The following is a 20,366-nucleotide window of genomic DNA, read 5'->3' as shown; positions in this document are numbered from 1 at the left end:
GATAGCCTAAGGCGCTTCGAGAACTCAACTCCTACCCGGAGGCGCAATCCATCGACACCTGCGATTGGCGACCGCAGTTGCATCTCTACTGACTTCTAGACTATCAGACCAGCTTGCGCCGACTCTTGGCTCCCATCCTTGATCATGTTGCGTGTCTGGTATGTCAATTCCTCCCAAGATGTTCGGCTTCAGGGGCACGACGCGATCGATGCCCCCGACCTCTCAACCGAGTGATACTGACAGATTCTGCGCGCATCAGAAGAGGTTCAATACGACGTAACAATATCTACCAACGCTGGAGAGAAGATACATTAAACAGTTTTCACTGCTGCCTGGTTGAGAGCCGACAATTCGCAGAACGCCGACTGAGCCTCTGCAACGAACCCAAATTCTCGACAGGACGGCGCCAATCTCTCTTTTATACACAAGGTCATCTCAAAATGATCTAAAGGTATGTACTAATACTAGAGCGGGGGCAGATCTGACAAACTGGGCAGGGTGCTATGTGAAAGCTCGCAATTTCTGGAGATGCTTTCAACGAGCCAGGTTCAGAGGTGTATGGATGCGCCGCAATAGCCACGATGGACCAGAAGAGCAACGGATTTTGGGAATTTCAAAGATTGCTGGTGGTCCAAGGACGGAAGGGATGGATAATAGTCCTGCCAGAAACTAAATTCAACTCGAATTTTGTTTGACTTCTTCGTTGGAGCCGTCTCGGCTACCGCAGATCTATTCGCAGTCGATTAAGGTATGTAACAATGTCTTCACAAATTCTTCCCGTTACTTCTGGCTGACATGTTTTCTCTTTAAGGTGCCTCCTGCCTCCACCAACGTCAATTACTTCTCACCAATCACCGTCGTGGCGAATTGAACCCTCATGAATTGAAGGCTACGGCTTAGCATTTGCTTGATGATGATTCGGAAAGCCGTTAATCACAGATAAGCTAGTTCGTCCGAAGATTTGGGCGACAGCTACATACCTACTCAGTTAGTGTACGCAGACGAAAACATTCGCTATAATCACGTATGAACAGTACGACTGGTCCGCCAAAACCATACTCGACCCAGGCTCGAGCGGCCCCAGCGCCGTGCAGCATTTAGATAAGCTGCAGGACACGTTGGTGGCCGAGGGTCACCTTATCCCACCTGCTTTGGGAAAGGTGACCGAAGCTGATCCGGCCTGGCTTCGCGGATACGCCAGAGATCATACAAAGCAGACTCCCACGGCCACTCGTTCAGTGCCTTGGAACGAATTCATCTTAAAACGAAACCCTAGAGCACCCGAAGGTGAACCTGGTTATTCTAGGAATCATCAAGGGCTCAGATAACTACTGGGATAAGGCTATTATGCTTTGCGTTCAATATGAATGCCACAAAGCTGGTATTCGGATCCCATGGGATCAGGCCGTGCATAGATTGAACCCGGGCTCAACCGGCCCTAGCGCCGTGCAGCATTTGAATGAATTGCGAGACACGTTAGTCGCCGAGGGTCACCTTATTCCACTTGCTCTAGGAAAGGTGACCTAGCCTGGCTTCGCGGGTACGCCAGAGACCATACAAAGCAGAATCCCACGGCCACTCGTTTAGTGCCTTGGAACGAATTCATCTTAAAACGAAACCCTAGAGCACCCGAAGGTGAACCTGGTTATTCTAGGAATCATCAAGGGCTCAGATAACTACTGGGATAAGGCTATTATGCTTTGCGTTCAATATGAATGCCACAAGGCTGGTATTCGGATCCCATGGGATAAGGCCGTACACAGATTGAACCCGGGTTCAAGCGGCCCTAGCGCCGTTCAGCAGTTGGACAAACTGCGAGATACCTCGGTTGCCCGAAGCCTCAAACAAGATAATAGAGGTTCATGGAAAAAGCGTGGAACTCGAACTCCCCTCTTCAAACATAATGTTGATGGTCACGCAGACCCAGCCGAGCTCAGCTCGCTTCTGAAGATGAGTACAACCCAAGCAAGAAGAAGAGTGGCCAGGCGAGAAGCGCTTGCTCTGCTGTTAACCCGCTAAACGCAAATCAATACTACTACTACTACTAAGAAGAGTGGCCGCGGACAATCTTGTTCGATGAAGACAAATCAGTTCGGCACCCCAACTCCTAGGCAAACAGCTCTCGATATCAGTGCCATCAGGCTGGCATTCGCATCCCATGGGACAAGGTGGTACATCGACTAAACCCAGGTTCAAGCGGCCCCAGCCTCGTTCAGCAATCAAACAAACTGAGAGATACTTTGTCGTGCGGTGTAGGGTTATAATACTGGTTACTGCAATGTGCATAGCAGGTCTGCTTTTGCACAACATACCTTGATTGCCGAAGGCCACCTGATCCCACCTGCTCTTGGAAAGGTTATCGAATCTGACAACTGAACAAGCTACATCCGGATCCAAAGCTGAGGGAGCGGAGCCGCAGAAAGGTGACAAGAGCAACAATAGATCAGGTCCGAAGGACGATAACACTATCTACGCCAAGCTCAAGAGCGAAAAGAAGGCGAAGCACCTAATCCAAGAGTTCATTGACGAGCACGACGATCACAGGATTACAGCGTTGTGGATAGCCTTCCGGTACAAGTTTCCGAGCTGCAGAACTGGAACAACGCAGTAACTTCAATACCAGAATTTGCTACTGGCAAACCAACACTGCTTTCCCCTCTAACTCACTACATTCTCCGCTTTCTCTATACCGCGGGTGTGTACTAACGATGTGGCTGTCTACACGTTGGCTGCGCAAGCGAGGCGTGAAAGCGCTGAGAAATTACCCTATCAAAACTGTGAGTAGTATTGTATCGCTCTGTCTAGTCACATTCATACTGATATTCATGCTTACTGAATTTTAAATTTAGTTGCCAGACACGAGACCGAAAGTCAAATCCCTTCTTGATCCCGCCAAAACAATCGAAGGAAGATTGACAGTCACAGTCTATATATCTCCATATACAATAAGATAGAGCTTCATCATTCTGCAAAGCCTTCTCAAGGCGCCGGTCATAAATACGGGCATCAGAGGTGGAGAGTCGAGAGGCTTGAATCCAATGCGGATGGCGGTAGGAAAATCTCAGCTTCGCTTGACTTACAGATCATTCGCTAATGAGAGTTATTTCCCAATGCAGCGAGCAACTTCCTTCTATCATGGTGCCTATCAACTGCAGCCGAGACTAGTTGCGTGCACAATCTCTATTGGGCGCATCTTGCCAGGGGTTTTTACCGGCTTTATTTGATGCCCTTGATCATTGATTCCACTCTGGCTAAGCGAGTACGTGGCTTGATTACGGTCATCGCAACAGTGGGATGAATACTTCAGGCAGTTTCCAATGCTGTATAGACCTATTATCTGACTTCTCTCAAACGCCAAAACATCATGAGGTGCAAACCCAACCAAGCTGCCTTCCTTACCTGATCGTCAAGCCTTCCCGTGGGCTTGGTTTGGCCATCAGTAAAGCCCAATTTCGCAAGGTATGTTAAGAACCACACTAAGTTAACGCTTCGATCGCTGATCCCGTGTGAAGAAAAGAATGCACACAAAGTCCAGTGGCCCATACAATACCTCTTCGTATCCTACCGAGCCCTTAGGCTTATGCTTCACGACCGCCGATGCCTCGTACCAGATGAATTCGTTCAAGCAGAATGAATCACACACTTACTTACTTGTGCCATCATCTTTGATTCTGTCCTCCGCCATCAGTCAGTTGGTGGAAGAGCATGTCTGCTATTATAACTTGCCAGCCCGACGGGAAGCAACAGTCCTGGCTCTCCACGAGCACTCGATTCATCTGTCCCGCGCAAAAGCAGCACCAGCAGGACATAACTGCGAGCACTCTCCTACACGCGAAACACGTCGAAGATTACACGAGCCCTTCACTGGCGTCTTCACCGACGCTTCTGGGTAAAGTGACAGGGAGTAACCGTCACTTATCAGAGTCCGTACCACTCACCCACTTCATCTTGAAGGAAATCGCATCGCAACATGGATCCTTCTTCACCTTGTCAACTATGTCTTGAGAGGAATCTTGCAAGCCAGAAGAAATGAGCGACCACAGAAGCTTCACCCTCTCTTTCGAGTACCGTGGACACACCCACTCTCTCCTCTTCTTCTTGGAGGATTCTTCTGTCTCTGAGTTAAGCGATGCAAAGCATATCTTACCCCATCGAAAGTCAATTTTGCCAACCAGAACATACATCCCAAGTCATCTTCTCATTTCAAACTACGAAAAAAAAAAAAAACACCCCGAATACCTTGAAATGGAACAGGTGTCGAACTGCTTTAACCCATTGGCTGCCAACTCCTCCCTTCATCAATTCCCACCGAATAGAAAGACAACGCATGTCTCTCACTTTCGCATTAATGCTGGTCAGCACAAACCTCTGCCACATTCTCTCGGGTCGAGAGAGTCTTGCAGACGAGTCATTTCTCGAGGGAACGAGACCGAGACGATCGATCGAGCCATGTAGCATCCTCGAGCTAATCCGTCGTCGAGAAAACAAATAAGAATGAGCCAGCGGTGAACAGTCAATCAATCGCCTCTCCGACGACCGATGACCGACCACCTGTCCGTCTTCTCTTCTCGGATCCGCACTTCGGTATTCGGGGTGCCACCTTATTCAGAGACCAGTTGAAATGTTCTCCGCCTCTCTGAATCCGAATCCGAATCCGAATCCGAGTCCGAGTGCGAGTCCGAGTCCGAATCATCGGCTGCGGCAAAAGTGATGATGGTATCAGACAGACAAATCCCGCTCGCAGGTGATGGCAATTTGCCTTTGCCTTTGCCTCTGCCTCGTATTTGCAGCTATATATTGGCGGGATTCCACAATGCCGCCCTTTTTTTGGGTGGGTGTTCATTTCTGGAAAACCGAAGGGAGGACAAGGACAAGGACGAGGACGAGGACAAGGACAGCCAACATCTTGTCTTGACATAACCTGCCTGCTTGTCTGCCACTCCCTCACTCCCTCACCCAAGGATCGCTACTGGCTACAAAACACAACACAGCACAGGGAGACGGACATTTACGACTTACTACGTCCCAGGCGTAAGTATTACCCCTCGAGGGTAGGGTAACCAGGGGGTTTAAAGTGGAAACTAAACTTTTGAGGCGCCCTCGAGGGGTAATACTTAGGCCTGTACCGTGGTAGAACCCAAAAGGTCACCAGTCACCAGTCAAGTCACTCACGCAGCGAGCGAGGATCGCGGAATTCTAGTAGGGAAAATTCAACTTTAAAATTACAATGCCTATCTAACCTATCTATCTGATCTGTTCGGTGACTGAGGTCAGCCCAGCAGCCACCTACAAAAAAAGAAGGGAGGAAAGGGGGGAAAAAAAGGAACTCTCGCCCAAAGCCAGATTTGTATCCTCCCATAGACCGTTTTCTCTCTTCTCTCCTTAGCGACGGGGATCTTTCTTGACGATGCACCACGCCGTCCATCCATGCATGCATCTACCGTATGCATCGAGAGGAAAATGACAAACCGCCCGGGAAATCGAGAGCCCACCATACCCCGATAGGACATCCATCCATCAACTGAGGAGAAGCCGGGAATATCAAAAGGTCGCAAAATCCGCAGAGTTGATGGCTACCGCCGGCCATCATACGTACTCTCCCTGGTTGGTAGGAGAGAGATCTCAGTTATGACCTCGGTATTTGAAGAAGAAGAACAAGAAAGTAAAAAAAATTGGGGCAGAAGAAGTGAAGATGGTCGAATGCAAGTCTCCAACCCTCATTATCATCCAACATGCGCGCAAGACCTGGTATCGAAAAAAGAAGAAGAAGAGAAAAGGTTCGTCTCCATCTCGGTCGGAAAGTAGCGATGAGGTTGAAGTGAGCGAGGAGGAGCCAGGGACCCCGGAGAGTCAGAAAGATGGTGGTAATACAAGCAAGAAGTGGACGAGGAAGACATTCCTATGGCAAAGCGCCAAGAGGAGGCGTTTTGGTTACTGGCAGATCGCAACTGCCGGGACGTCGAGGTGTGAACTCAGAATTGGTGGCGGTAAGAGTTGTCTACCGGCGACACGGAGGCTGGCTCTTCATATGGCTCAAACTCAGGTCGCAGATTCTCGTCCTCGTTGGGATCCAAAGAGAACATGTGGTCGCCGTACTGGTCAAACTCTGGGGCCCATCCAGCGGCATGCTGTTGGTCGACCGGCGGGTCCTCGAAGATGGAGCCTCCATTCAAGAATTGGTGGCGGGGCTCGGGCACTTGTGGTTCTTGATTATGGTAATCCTGCGCCGAAGGACCGCCATTGAACATCGAGTAATCATGAACCACTCCGGAAGTGAAGTCCTGGCTCGGGTTGTACGTATGTGCAAAGCTGCTGATGGGGGGCAGTGGGCCGTCTGAATGGCTACCATGATTGGCAAAAAGCTAAGAAACCGATGTCAGCTCAAGCCCCGGGTGGGTGTTAGCAGAAAGGACTCACTCCGAATGTGAGCAGGGGATTTCTATCTTGCTGCTGCTCCTCGCCATATCCTGTGCCCGAAATCTGCTGCTCGCCATATCCAGTGCTCGACATCTGCTCCTCGCCATATCCAGTGCCCGACATCTGCTCCTCGCCATATCCAGTGCCCGACATCTGCTCCTCGCCATATCCAGTGCCCGACATCTGCTCCTCGCCATATCCAGTGCTCGACATCTGCTCCTCGCCATATCCGGTGCTCGAAATCTGCTCCTCGCCATATCCGGTGCCCGACATCTGCTCTTCTTGACCAACGTTCATGCCACCAGCGGTCAAGAAGGAACCTTCGTCACTACTCATGACATCCTCTTGAACGCCCTGGAGGCGACGATCAATGAACTCCTGGAGAGTATCATCTCCGTAGCCCATGGTGGCGCCATATATGAGCACAGCCCTAAAGTCTTTCTCACTCAGCGTTGTGACGATGTTGACATCGGCAGATATCTCCTCCATCAAGTCTTTAAGATACTGGGTGCCATTCCGCACCAGGTATTGGTCGGGATGAGCACCTCCGAGATCCGCCAGACCGTGACTGCCCTCGTTTCCAGAACCATCTGCAGCGACTCTCTCCGTATACTCTGGTGGCACAGGGATCTTGAGGATGGGAGGAGGGGGACCGGCTTTGCCGCGAGATGTTTGCCGAGCTTTTCCGCGGCCACCCTTCTTCTTGTTTGGTTTATACTCATCATCAGGACCGAGCTCAGCTGGTTCTGCCTCACCATCCAACACATCATCTTGTTTGGGGCGAGGAGCCCGAGTTCCACGCTTTCTACGTGAACCTCTCGCAACCCGCGCGGCCTTGGCCTCCTCTACCAGATCAGCTGGTATTCTTACTCTATGGCCGATGGCTGGGTCAATCTCCTCCTTTGGTGGAAGTTGAACTCTCTGCTCCTTTGGGACGGCACGGTAGTTACCTGAGCCCTTGATGATACCTGGGATAACCAGGTTCACCTTCGGGTGCTCCAAGGCTTCGTTCCAAGGCACTGAGCGAGTGGCCGTGGGAGTCTGCTTTGTATGATCTCTGGCGTATCCGCGAAGCCAGGCCGGATCGGCTTCGGTCACCTTTCCCAAAGCAGGTGGGATGAGGTGACCCTCGGCCACCAACGTGTCTCGCAGCTTGTTCAAATGCTGCACGGCGCTGGGGCCGCTTGAGCCCGGGTTCAATCTATGCACGGCCTCATCCCATGGGATCCGAATACCAGCCTTGTGGCATTCATACTGGACGCAGAGCATCAGCTTTTCCATCATTCTCGGGCCTTGATTTCGAAAGACGTTAGCTTCGGCATTGTTTGGCATTCAAGAAGAGAGAAAGATAGATGATGGGGGACTTACGGTGCCACAAAACCAAGCCGCGACCAACCACACGACCATTTGGATCCTTTACGCCGGGGACTGCCTTCTGCTTCTTCCTAGTCTTCTCCACGGTGTTCTGGGCCCGAGGAACCTCCCAATCACTAATCAGGCCGTTTTGATCCATCCAAACCGGAGGTTGGCCTGGCTCAGTGCCCATCTCCTCTCCCTCGGAGTCGCTGTGCTCTGTTGCTTGGACAGGGGTTATCGGGGCCATGGTATATTGTTCAGTGAAAGGGTCTCCGTTACCAGCTTCGCCATAGCCACTCGTCTTCAAACCGACCGGAGAGGACTTGGAGTGTGGAGGTCCCTTCTTGGCCCTGACGCGCTTAACTTGGGACGAGTCAGCCAGGTCCGCACCCTCGTGTTTTGTAGCGACGCCATCGAACGGAAGGCCTTTCGAGTTCTTCTTTTTCATCCATGGAAATCTGAAAGTGGTGTTCTTACTGGCAGATTTCGTAACCTTATCTGGCGAGACCTTTGCATTGCCCTTCTTGGGTGTGGTCATCGAAGTATAATCAGGGGGCGCCAAGCTCGGCGCACATGGACGCGAGATGGTATTGTCAGACGGAAGACCATCCTTGGTTGGAGTGTGGGGAGGCATCTTAGCCTGTACGATCTGTTCTTTGAAGTGTTAGCTGTGGTGCGAATTTGTCCCTCGCGCCTCACGTGGCCCCTCTTTGTCCAGGATAAGAAAGGGCGGCGAAGAGATGTCTTCTCAGAGCTGCTACTCGCGCATTTCTCTGCAGAGACACAATCTTGAAAAAGAATTGATGAAAGCGCAATAGGGAGTGGACAGTGAATGATGGGTGAGATTGAAGGGGGTAGGAAGGGGGGAAGAGGGGAAGGGGGGAAGGAGGGAAGGGGGAAGGGGGATGGGGGGGGGGAGGATGGGGGGGGCTCAATGGGCTAGGAAGGCCGCGCGACGTACCTTATGGTTGTGATTGTGATCACTGCTCCTAAGAGGCAGGAGAGTCTGGGAAGTTTAGCTTGAAGACTCGCGGCAACGTCAAAGCGACGGAGTTGATGTTGTCTGGAAGCTATCAGCAGATCGATCGGGGCAAGCACGCCAGACTCGGAGGAGGACGACAGGTCTCGGACGGCGATAGCCGCAGCAGTCGATCTCTTCAGACAGATCGACGCGCTGAGGACTAAGATGACTTCGGACGGGAAAAGAATCATTGAAGAGATGCTCCCCGTGCTGCGTCGCTGATTGAACAACCAAGCGAAGCGCGATAGGAAGGACCGCACTAGCAGTCGGCGCGCAGACCGAAGCCTCAAATTCATGCAGCGCTAATGGGGGAGTGATAAGGGAGGAGGGAGTGCTTACCTGTTGATGGAAGTGCAGCGCCAGAGGGACTCTAGATGCTTGGGGTGATGGGAATTGAGAAGTTGTGATGGTGGTTGGGTGTGAGAGAGGAAGTGGAGGTTGTTGTGCGTTGTAGGAAGTTCTCGCGGAGAGGAAGTTTATAAGTCACCCTGAATTACTTTTCGGGACTAGCGCCTAATTGGGCACTTCAATGACAACCACCATTTCGCTGCTTTAGGAAATCAGTGAATTCACCGGGGGGATCTCTCGCTTTCTGCTGAACTAAGTGGATCAAGCTTATTGGTGCGGCTGCCTAGACATACTCAGAAGGGAAGAGGAGATTTCCTATTCGGGACAGTCTTGCGGCCTAGAGCAAGAGCAAGAGCAAGAGTATTCCACGTATATCACTCGGGGAGATGAATTATGGAAGGGATTGCACGCTCGAATGGTATTCAGCTACAGCAGAGACATCCACGCAAGTAAGTAATAATCAGTCTATTGGGCCAACGAGGAAGCGAGCGGTGCATTGTATATATTTACGTCTTCGCATAGGGTATGTTTATATCCTCGCATGGGCTATGTTCATGTCCCCTCCCATAGGGTATGCAGACCAAATAGAAAACGACCAACGCCAATGCTATCGAAGCTTCTTCAGCCACCGTTCCAAAGTGAACCTTTTCTTCTTCTCTACTCTGGAGCCATCTCCCGCAGCTGCAGATGGCCCTTGTAGCCCAGTTTGGTCCTGTGTCAGAAACTCCTGTAAGGTAACTCCAGTGTTGACCTTGGATTCCCGGGCCACAACGACAGCGTCCTCCGGTCTTTTAACGATCCCCTTCTTCTTGTCGCGCTCCTCTGCTTCGGCTGACCAAGCCTCAAAATCCTTGCGCTGCTCTTCGTTCGTTGGACGGTACTGCTGATACTTATCGACCGAGTGATCTTCCTGGTGGGCGTCTCCGCGCTGCGCCAAGGCGCGCTGCTTGTCTTTCTCGTCCTGCCAAACCTTCTTCCACCATTCGCCTTGAGTGCCATCGGGATCTAAATCACGGTGGTCGAAGTCATTGTTCGTCTGTCAGAGCAGGAGGTGTCAGTGGATGTGTAGGCTCTTGCAGATACGTTCAGAGTATTCCTTGCAAGGGCGAAAGGCACAGTGTGGCAGATTCCACAATCGGTACTCACGAACTGGTCCGCCGTCACAGGAATTCCGTACTTCGTTTTTGGGAGGACGTACGTTTCGGAGTATGGTGGGTGTGGGGGGAGGTTCGGCATTTGGAATTCCGCTGCCAGGCGCCCTGTTAGTAGCCTCCGGCTTCCATTCTTCTTCAGACAAGGCCTGCTTGCGTACAGGTATAATGTACCACGATGTCCTTCTTCTATACCAACTTTGGAAAACACGGAGCATGTGTCTTGTCGATTAGAATTTGAAAGGCTAGGCATGATATATCAGTCAGTCAATCAGTCAATCAGTCAATCAGTCAGGAAGGAAACCGTCTCCAGATCGGGCTGAATGCAAGCTGGAAGCCATACCCAAGAGCCGCACGCAATAGGGAGCCCGGAGGCGCAAGGCTATATGCCTGTAGCCTCTGTCAGCATCCCTTTCCCGGATATCCTGAATTGCTCACCAAAGGATCGCAAGCGATACCAGCACTGGCGTAGGCGTGGGAATGGGCGTGGGCAATGCTTTGGGGATGTTTACTCTATCTTCGTGCTTTTCTGCCAAGTAGAACGAGCCGATGAAGTCGGCGATCACGTGCTGCTGTCCTGAAAGTTTGGATCCTGAGATTGAGGAATTCTCATGAACTCCAAATCCCAATTTCCAATTCAGATAACTACCATGTATAGGGGCTCCTTCCGCAATGGGCAGTCAGAGGGCGCCGATGGCCTCCACGAGATCACCACCACCCGTGACCCGTGAGGGCTGTCGGTGGCCAAATGCAGAAGGGGCGCGCAACAGCCCAGAGAAGGAACGAACTGCCACGAGCAAAGTATAAGGGTCCGGTCATTTCCTTCATCATTCTCATCCATCATTCCCATCTCATCCATCTCGTCCATATCATCCATCTCATCCATCTCGTCCATCTCATCCATTCAAATCCCAACCTCAATCCCAGTCGCCAACAGACGCACTTCACTCGACAATCACCGGGCTGTCCGATTGACCCTGTCGCCGTCCTCCTCCTCCTCCTCCTGCCCCTCCTCCTCCCTGATCTTCCGAGGAATACTGCATCAGCGACTGATACGGAGCCTTCTGCGGCTCCCCCAAATGCATTCCACCCATGCCGGCGCCCATCTCCGGACTGCCGTAGGGCGAGCGAGAGGCGAAGTCGTATGCCTGCGGTGGCGGCTGAGAATGCGAGTGGGTGTGGGAGGCCAGCCCATACGGGGACGAACTCATACCGTAGCTCGGGGAAGCTGTATACTCCCCGGTGTAGCCATCATCCATCCCCAGCCCATGGCCATTACCATGACCACTAACACTACCACTACCATCGCCGCCACCACTGTCACCACCACTGTATCGGGTAGGCGTATCGTAATACTGCATCAGGTTCGCGGCGTCGCCGAGACTGAGCTGGCCTGGCTGCTGCCGATGTGTCTCTTCCTCCTTGACGACGAATTGCTCTTTGATCATGACCGCGGGCTCGGGCTTGACCATGCCAAAGCCCTCATCATCGTCGGCGGTGGTATTCTCGTCCAGATATCCTTCCGTCTTGCGCTTCTTGGCCGCGGATGGGGACGAAGAGGAAGGGAGGGATTGCTGCCGCTCAGATTTGAGGTTGCGGGGGGCAGGCTTGATAGTGGCCGCGTTGGGAGCAATGCCGTGGGATCGCATCATGCGCTCGTATCGCTTTGCTCTGCAGGTGATGTGCCCTTTAGACTCTGCATTCCTGGACCTTCTTAGGGAAAGGAAGGACTCACGCGGCTCCTTTGCTGACAATCTTGCATTCTTTCGCAACCTGGCCGAAGTCTACCTGGCGAGATCGGTCAGTTATATCCTGAGGGGAGGGGGCAAGGAGGAGGGGGGGGGGGTCTAGGAAGGAAGGTCATCATCATCATCATCCTACTTTGCCATTGTTGCTGTAGCGGATACAGCTAATGAGGAATTTAAACTGCTCTTCGTTGGAAGCCGGAGCCATCGATGCTTGAGGAAAGAGCCGGGAAGAAATCTGGAGCCTCTCGTTGGAGATGGTAGTGGAAATTACGGCAGAGATGATTTAAGTCGGAGGCAGAGGTGACAGTGACAGGATGAGATGGAGACAGAAGAGAGATGATGTCTCTATTTTAAAGATTAAAGACTGTACGACTGGATAGAGGAGAGTACTACCGTCTTGTCATCCAAGGTCTTGATGCAGATGTTGGGCAGCTGGCCGTCTACTGGCTTTATGCTCAAGCAAATTTGCAAGACGCAAGCATTCATTCAGCTTGCTGCCTCTAGATGCTTGAAAGAATGCTTTGGAAGAAAAAGCTATATTTGATTTCAAGGGTTTGGTCACGATTTATGGAGAGAAGCGCGGAACGGGGAGAATTTCACGGATACCTGCGTTACCAACGGGGCAGCAGCAAGGCGCCTTGAGGACAAAGAGACGAAGTAAATCCGCGGAACCTCAACGTAAAGCTGCCTCCGTAGCCACGGCATAGGTACCCGCCGTTCTTTATCCTCGGGGAAGAAGAAAAAAAAAAAAAAAAAAAAAAAAACCCTGCAAAAGAAAGCCTGGCTGAAATACATGAAAGAGAGGCCTTGATCAGTACTGAGTAGCAAAGATGCCGAACGATTCCATCCACCCACCTACCTAGCCTAGCGACCGCCACAAATAGGGACTGAGTGACTGTCTAGAGAAAATGTGCTCCATCATTTATGTGAAATGAAAGACCCAACCGACCAACCAACCAACCGCCAGGAGGACGGACCCCTTATGCATTATGCAAATAATATCCCCCCTCCCCCCACCCCCCCTACCGGGTAAAGTAAAGGAAAGTCCACCCAACCAACCACACCTCACCTCAATAACGTGTCCCGAAAAAGAAGAAGAAGAAGAAGAAGAAGAAGAAGAAGAAGAAGAAGAAGAAGAAGAAGAAGAAAAGGCCTCGAGCCGATTATCTTCAGCAGGGGCTGCCATCGTAAGAGAGCGGACCGGAGCGGACCAGACTTGGAAATGGGCGGTGCTGGGCTGGAGATGGGAGGACCGGGGGGCGATCTAGCTGGGTCATCAATCTGCACGTTTGGTGTTGTGGCCTGTGAGCGAGGTCAGTAAGGTCAGGTCCGGTCCGGTCGGGTAGTTTGTGGTGTTGATGAAGGTAGAGAGAGAGAGAGATTTTTAGAGAGAGAGGAATTTTGAAGGAAGGGGAAGAGAATAGGTGGTTGGATGAGAGAATCGGAGAATGTATGAGACGGGAAAATAAGAAAATAAGATGGGTAGGTAGGGAGGGAGGGACTTTACCATCTATCTTTTCTTGGTGGGGGCATTGCCTGGCTATATTCCTGCTCGGGAGGCGTCGCTGAGGCTGATGGGTTGTTGATCTTTCACGTTTTTGTCGGCGGCGGCGGCGTCGTTGGCATGATCGTCGTCGTCGTCGTCGTCTCCAGGAAGTGATCTCTTCATAGGCTTCTTCTTCTTCGAGGGAGGAGTACCTTTAGCAGTACCTCTAGCAGCAGCAGTAGCGGGACCTCCTCCTCCTCCTCCTGCTTTCTTGCCTACTTTCTTCGGGGTGGTGGAGGGGGGAGGCGAGGAGGCCTTTTCCTCCTCCTCCTCCTCCTCCTTCTTCTTCTTCAGAGGTGCGATCTTGCGAGGGGCTTGCTGGTTGGCGGCTGCTGCTGCTGCTGCTGGCTTGGCGGCGGCTGGTTTGGCGGCTGCGCCCTTCTTCTTCTTCTTGATGGCAGGCTCGTCGTCTTTTTCGATGGATTCCATGACGAGGTCTTCTTCTTCGCCGTCGGAAACCTCGCCTTCGGTTTGGGGGTTGGGGCTGGGGTTGGGGTGCTTGCCGTCGGTGGCAGCAGAGGGGGGATCGAGGGACTTGATTTTGGCGAGGAGGGCTTTGCATCTGTGGTGTGTTAGTGATGGGCTATCTTGAAGCTGTTCGGATGAGAGAGGGAGAGAGAGAGAGAAAGAGAGAGGTGTATGAATGCTAACTTAGTTCGAGCGTTCTTGCTGTGCTGGTAGCCGCACATAATAGCCAGAGCGCCGAAATCGATCTATAGGAATTCACAGTCTGGTTAGCATTGCTGCAGAGACGTACGTAACGCAACATCGGTGACAAGGCGACGATGCAAAAAGAGACTCCGGATCGCATGATTAGGTGCTTACATCTGGTACGTCGCCGAGGAGATGGATGACGGAGGCTAACATCTTGGTCTCTTTCATGCTCAGGACGGTAGAGCCGACGGTAGCTCCGGCGGTGGTGGCCTTTGGAGGCATCTTGTGTGTGTGTGTGTGTGTGTGTGTGTGTGTTATGTGTGTGTGGTAGTGGTCGTCGTGGTGTTCTGCGCGCGGGCGAGGGTTAATTCGATCTTGAAGAGCGTGAGAGGAGAGAGCGGTTTTCGGCTTACCTTTAGAAAGTGGTTACTGTTAACGGACGGGGAAACAAGTAATTCTGTGAAAGACTCGAAGACCAGATGGGAAGAGACGAGAGAGGGAAGACGTGACGGGTTCCTGTTCGTGTTCGCGCAATTTGTATGTGTTGTGTTGTATTGTGTTGTGTTTTGTTGCGTTGTAGTCGAGATGGAAACAGGTCGAAGAAGCGCGAATATGCTTCTTTTGACTGGACAGAAGGGAAGAAGGGGAAAGGGGGGCTATTGCACTACTGGATTGCAGCCTGGAGATTTTTCATCAAACTTTTACGATGAAGCATAAAGAAAAGACGGAAGGGGATTGTTGATTTAGGCGTTAGTTACTCATAGGACTAGATTGGAATGGACGGGCGATAATTCTAGAACATCCATTTCTTCCGATTTCCAGGTTGACGGAGAGGAGTCACCCACGTTAACAAAGGGCTATTATGTGCAAAACGCACGGCAGACTAGGTCGACGAACTCTACGTTTTTCTTTTTCCTTTTTCGTGATGCTTTCCTTTCCATTGCAAAAGATCTCTCTATCTATCTACCAATCCAAGAAAGGAAAGGAAAAGAAACAAGATCAAATAGGCAGGTAAACCCTTCAGGAGAACCTAAGGAAACACATAATCCGAAAGACCCCCGAGACCTGAGAACCCAATCTCTCTCTCCAAACGAGCACTGGAAACCGAAGATGACTACTTCATGGAAATCCAGAACAGAACAGCCTTAGGCGTGGAGTGTGCGGGGGGAGGGGTGGGGGAATCTCTACTCTTCTTCCTCTGTACTGCTCTCGCCACCTTCCTCCTCCTCTTGCCTAAGAAAGTAGATATATATCAGCTTTGGTTCTTTCTCCATGCGGATGAATTATGTTGACGAGATGGGTGCAAGCAAGCAAGGAAGGAATGCTAGTAGATAGGAGAAAGACCGTGTGATGTGATGACTTACTGGCTCTCCTGAGCATCTTCCATCTCCTCTTCGTCTTCCTTCTCGACCTTGGTAGCCTTCACGGGAGAGACCACAGCAGCCTTCTTGCCCCTGGCGGTAGTCTTGCCCTTCGCCGCGGGAGTTTTCTTGGCGGGCGCCTTCTTCGCGGCGGCTTTGGTCTTGGTGACTCTGCCCTTGGGCGTCTTGGGTGCTGGAAGATTTCGAAAGTGTCAGCAAGATGTCTTCCGTTTGGAGGTTGAATCAGGAGAAGAATCAGGAGTAGGTAGTCTGATCATGAGGAGGAGCAAATCCAGAGTAAGTGAGGAAGGCAACTCTAGAGAGCAGAGAATAGGCTATGGCCGGATGATCAACTTACGAGCTGGGGTTCTTGAGATCGAGGGACCGGCAGCGGCGGCGGCGTCGTGGTTGCTATCGGCGGCATCCTTGATATCTTTGCTCTTGTGAGTGATCATGTTTATACCCCACTTCTTTCTGAGCGCGCCGATTTTGTTCTGGGCGGAGCGAGGGTTTTTCATGCCACTGGCCTCGGCGACCTTCTCGATGTCGACCTATAGTTGCAGAGAATGTACAGTTAGACAACATAAGATCACTCATGGAAATGGGATTGGGATTAGGATTAAGGGTTAAGATACGCGCGGAATCTGACTTACGACGAGCGAGCCACCGGTAGTGTTCTTGAGGCAAGTGACCAGGAACTTGAAGTCATTAATGCTCATAATATCGCCGGAGGTCTCGTTATCAGACATTTTTGCGATTTTCGAAAGAGGGTTTTGATCTTAATAAGGGTTGGTTCGAGATACAGTAATGAGATGTGCAGTTGCAGCTGATGTTGATGTTGAAGGGAGGTAGAAGGTGTTGTGCGGTGCTGTCGGAGATCGATATAGATGTTCACAAGAAGAATGTTCCCGATAGGGAATTTATGTAAGCGACGATGCATAGCCAACCACCGTTACAGCCTAGCCGCATTCGGAACATGGCCGACACTTCTATTTTATTCACCAGACGGGTGCAGTAGATTCTTTGACGTTCGTCTTTAAACATATTTCTACTTGGTTTTCACGAGAGCACGCTCAGCTTGTATTTTATGTTGCTAAAAAGATCATGCTGCGCATTGATGCTGATACTTTTGACTACCTCTTTTGCTGAATACAACGTCAGAACTTTTAACCCCTATCTCCTTTGGATTGTTTGAGCTTCGCAATCTGATCTGGTATAGATTAGAAATCCGAGAGGAAAATTCCGCGACTTCAAATAACCTTTACAAAGTAGACCGACCCTGTTGCTACATGCTCACGTTTTATCCAAGACTACAACTTCCAATTTGAATCTGTGACTTGATATCTGATACGCTTTTTGCCCTGGTCCTTTCTATAATTAGATGATAGGAGGCCAGCAAAAGACATCCAGCAAAGCTCCTCCCAAATTGATCAATGGCCGTTGCTAACGGCGCAGGCCAAAGCTAGACTAAGAAGGAGGAACGAAGCAACCATACTTATACCTCCTCCCTCCCATGGGTGCTCGATATCCAAGGGCCAGGGCAGCAAGCAGACTCACCGTCACCGGACCTAAATGTGGATTTGATGCAGGCAGACAGGGAGGTAAGCAGGCAGGCAAACATAAAACAGGTGTTCTTCTCTTCCAGCTAGATATATCTTCATTCCGGACTTGGGATGAGCCGAACGAACTCGAAGTAGGCAGATGCGAGGTCCTCCTCTCCCCCCAAAAGAAGAAAAAACAAAAACAAAAAAGCGACTAAAGTAATATGACCCATTGAGTATGAGGTAGTGGGCAGCGCCAGATTATCTATGTACATATTTATTCACCTATGCGATTGCGGGCTGTGACCTGAGGGTCGTCCTTCCGTATTAGCTTAAGAGTTGGCAGTTACGTTATGTTATATTAATACCCACGCCAAAGATCTCCGACAGCTTCCAATCCCCGACCTGATGTAGTGATATTATACATAATTTACGTCTGTATAGTTTTTTCTTGGAATAATGGTTTATCGAAGGTAGGTAAAATGGGGGATGCTGGTTGGTGGGTGGCTCCTCGCTTAAATTTAGTTCCATCTTTGTTTTGGAAGGCAAGTAAATAAATAACACGTGATTCCATACGAGTCGAAATCCCGAGGCTAAACCTCTTTTTTCTTTTCTTTTCTTTTCTTTTCTTTTTGTGCATGTTCGTGCAGCTTGCAATCAAAAGAAAGGGTGCGGACGGTAATCTTTTTGCCATACTCACGGTTCACAACCAGCGAGGAGATTCGTATCTATGTATAGGTAGGGAAAGACCGTGTGGGTGGAGGTCGATACGGGCTTTTCCCAAACTCTACCGCCTGTACATCTTCGAATCACATATGATTGAATCGGAAATTACGATAATTGGTACCAGTTGAGAAGACCGACTCCATGAAGAGCCGCCGAGCCACGGTCAGATATCAGAAAAGTGTCTCCAAATGTGTTTTTATTCAGAGTGCCGCTTCGTATTTATTGGCAGAATATTACCTGCTGCTGCTATCGGCGGTAATACCTCTCACCTCCATATGCGACCTTCGAGTCGGAACCAGACCCAGGTAGTACGGAAAAAGAAACTCGATTATGCAACCCCCGCAACACCATTGATTCGTGCCCATGAAGGTGTGTCGTGCTGCCAAGTTTCCAATCGAGCGGACGTACCTGTAACCAAGTCAGGGGGCTGCAGAGAAAGTACCAGTAGGAAGGATTAAAGACCTTGAATGCAGAAGACTGTATGCGGTAGCAGATCAGGACTCGGCATCGAGGAACTCGTCTTGGTGCTGGCTGGTGGCCTGGAAGTCATGGTAGAGACGCTCATGAATCGGATCCTCGAATTTCTCATCGGCATACTCGACAGCGGTCTCCTGGCTGTATTCGGTGGCTCCTCCAGCTTCCTCCTTCATGGTGTTTCCGTTGTCTCCCTCCTCAGCCTCGAGGTCCCGCTCCAGTTTGACCGCCTTGGGCTTCTTGGGGCTTCGCTTCTTGGTGACCTTGCCAGGCGTTACGTTGGTACCGCTGCCGATTTCGTTCTTGACCTTCTTGCCGGCGGCACGGTCCTTGACGGGGGTTGTGATGGGGTGGGTTCCGTCATTCTTGTAGCCGATTGCCTTCTTGATTTGACCGAAGCGGACTTTGGCACAGCTCGCGTTGGAGTAACCGGCACGTTCAGCAACCAGGTCCCAGTTGACCTGAATGAAGGTCAGCAGACTAAATGTATAGCACGAAACGGAATGCGAGTTGTGACAGGGGCCGGAATAGAAGTGAAAGTGCCTGTAACGTTGTCGCGCACACGTATCCAACCGGAAGGTGACAACCAGAGGCGCATCTTCAGATCCAGAGCTGGAGGGGCAAATATTTACGTACTTCGGGCTTGTTGGTCATGCAGTTCAAGATTGTCAGAAAGAAGAAGGCTTCCTTCTCGGTAGGTTGACGGGTAGCCATTCTGTTTTGGAGATCAGTAAATGCGAACCACTTCGAATGTGGGACGACAGACTTGGACGGTGTGATTCTAGATTGGAGGTCAGAAAATGTGGCCCAGACTGACTCGGAGAGAGGCTCCGAGAGATGAACTCACCTTTGGAATTTTGGGGTGTGGCTGTCTCGGATCGTTACCAATGTGTAAGCCGAAGTCCATCGCCAGTGCAGTAGAGTACGATGGAAGACGGTAAAGGAAGAGATGTTCGACTGTACCTACATTCTTTGGAGGTGGATTCTGTTTGAAAATATCGAAATTATGCTGCGCTGAGGAAATCCAGTAGATGTTTGTTGTATGGACGTGTAGAGGAAGGAAGTTGCAAGTCAAGAGAGGGTGTTTTATGTTGTGGCCAGGTTCGCTTAGCGCAGCACTAGTTCCGTACTCGCCGCCATTGTTTTCCGAGAAACAGGACCATTTTTCGAGAGAGTATTTAGGCAACAGCGATTCATAGTCAATCACAGAGCCTGGATATACCAACCAAAGGCTCGTCACAGCTTGGAGAAACCATAATAGTATTTTAATGCAACTGGAACTCTTGGCACAGGAACACTCAAATCTCATCTGGATGACTATCCAAAGTTCTTTGCGGATTTACCAAAAGAGTTACATTGAATCGGGCTCTCAGAAAGTACCGATGTACGAGATAATAATACAGAGTCCCTAATAGGGTGCAAATATCTAAGTATTTCCTTAACCCATTATCGCTCGGAAATCGGGTTGCACGTTGGCTGTTTCCAGCCCTGCTTTTCTCTAGATAAAGAGAGGCTTCTCAACTTTAAAGACCTGCGGATATCTTTTTTTATGTTCTGCTTCAATTATTATCTTTTTTATCTTCTTCTTTCCCAAAGTAAAATGATTATAAATTTTCGATCTAAATTCGATACCACCGCTTTACCTCACTTACTACGGAAAGGCGATTCCGAACCAAGTCGCTTTCTTATACTTCGATACCTGTCCTTTTACTACGGAAGAGTGATTCCGAACTAAGTCACTTGTATACAACCTTTTAGCGCTATAAAGCCACGCTAGCTATACACAGCAATACAATAATATCATCAACGCTATAAAGCTACGCTAGCTATACACAGCAATACAACCAACCAGATCTACTTACAAGCAGATAATAACGATAGCCGATCGAGCAACTAGACCTTAAAGTAAAGAATCTAATCGAAAAAAAGGAACGGGGTATTACATTCCTTAAATCTTATTACTGTAAACACCCCGCTTGACATGCTTCCTGCCAAGGCCACTAAGGCCACACTAAGCGGACCT

At 50.4% G+C, this 20,366-nt stretch overlaps 5 protein-coding genes across 5 annotated transcripts; all 5 read right to left on the bottom strand.

Annotated features, from left to right (window-relative positions):
- Positions 1 to 5,972: 5,972 nt before the first annotated feature.
- Positions 5,973 to 8,407, bottom strand: L3040_009432 (uncharacterized protein; the record flags this gene model as incomplete). The annotated part of the gene is made up of 3 exons (XM_007293456.2): positions 5,973 to 6,362; positions 6,418 to 7,709; positions 7,786 to 8,407. 3 exons carry the CDS (start codon positions 8,405 to 8,407, stop codon positions 5,973 to 5,975), a joined length of 2,304 nt encoding a protein of 767 aa, XP_007293518.2.
- A 1,342-nt stretch (positions 8,408 to 9,749) lies between these two features.
- On the bottom strand, positions 9,750 to 12,246 carry L3040_009431 (uncharacterized protein; the record flags this gene model as incomplete). Its single annotated transcript, XM_066155961.1, has 8 exons — positions 9,750 to 10,178; positions 10,341 to 10,389; positions 10,455 to 10,538; positions 10,637 to 10,683; positions 10,732 to 10,789; positions 11,350 to 11,964; positions 12,029 to 12,081; positions 12,175 to 12,246. The coding sequence occupies 8 exons, from the start codon at positions 12,244 to 12,246 to the stop codon at positions 9,750 to 9,752; spliced, it is 1,407 nt and encodes a 468-aa protein (XP_066010235.1).
- Positions 12,247 to 13,581: 1,335 nt separating this feature from the next.
- Positions 13,582 to 14,523, bottom strand: L3040_009430 (uncharacterized protein; the record flags this gene model as incomplete). Its single annotated transcript, XM_007293458.1, has 3 exons — positions 13,582 to 14,149; positions 14,239 to 14,300; positions 14,413 to 14,523. The coding sequence occupies 3 exons, from the start codon at positions 14,521 to 14,523 to the stop codon at positions 13,582 to 13,584; spliced, it is 741 nt and encodes a 246-aa protein (XP_007293520.1).
- Positions 14,524 to 15,601: 1,078 nt separating this feature from the next.
- On the bottom strand, positions 15,602 to 16,351 carry L3040_009429 (uncharacterized protein; the record flags this gene model as incomplete). Its single annotated transcript, XM_007293459.2, has 3 exons — positions 15,602 to 15,795; positions 15,961 to 16,153; positions 16,256 to 16,351. 3 exons carry the CDS (start codon positions 16,349 to 16,351, stop codon positions 15,602 to 15,604), a joined length of 483 nt encoding a protein of 160 aa, XP_007293521.2.
- A 2,012-nt stretch (positions 16,352 to 18,363) lies between these two features.
- On the bottom strand, positions 18,364 to 19,057 carry L3040_009428 (uncharacterized protein; the record flags this gene model as incomplete). The annotated part of the gene is made up of 2 exons (XM_007293460.1): positions 18,364 to 18,804; positions 18,980 to 19,057. The coding sequence occupies 2 exons, from the start codon at positions 19,055 to 19,057 to the stop codon at positions 18,364 to 18,366; spliced, it is 519 nt and encodes a 172-aa protein (XP_007293522.1).
- Positions 19,058 to 20,366: the final 1,309 nt, after the last annotated feature.

This window comes from Drepanopeziza brunnea (assembly GCF_022702325.1).
Source record: "Drepanopeziza brunnea f. sp. 'multigermtubi' strain 214-2 chromosome Unknown ctg19, whole genome shotgun sequence".
Lineage (NCBI taxonomy): Eukaryota > Fungi > Ascomycota > Leotiomycetes > Helotiales > Drepanopezizaceae > Drepanopeziza > Drepanopeziza brunnea.
Note: the sequence above shows the minus strand (reverse complement) of the source record. Positions and strands in the feature narration are given on the sequence as shown.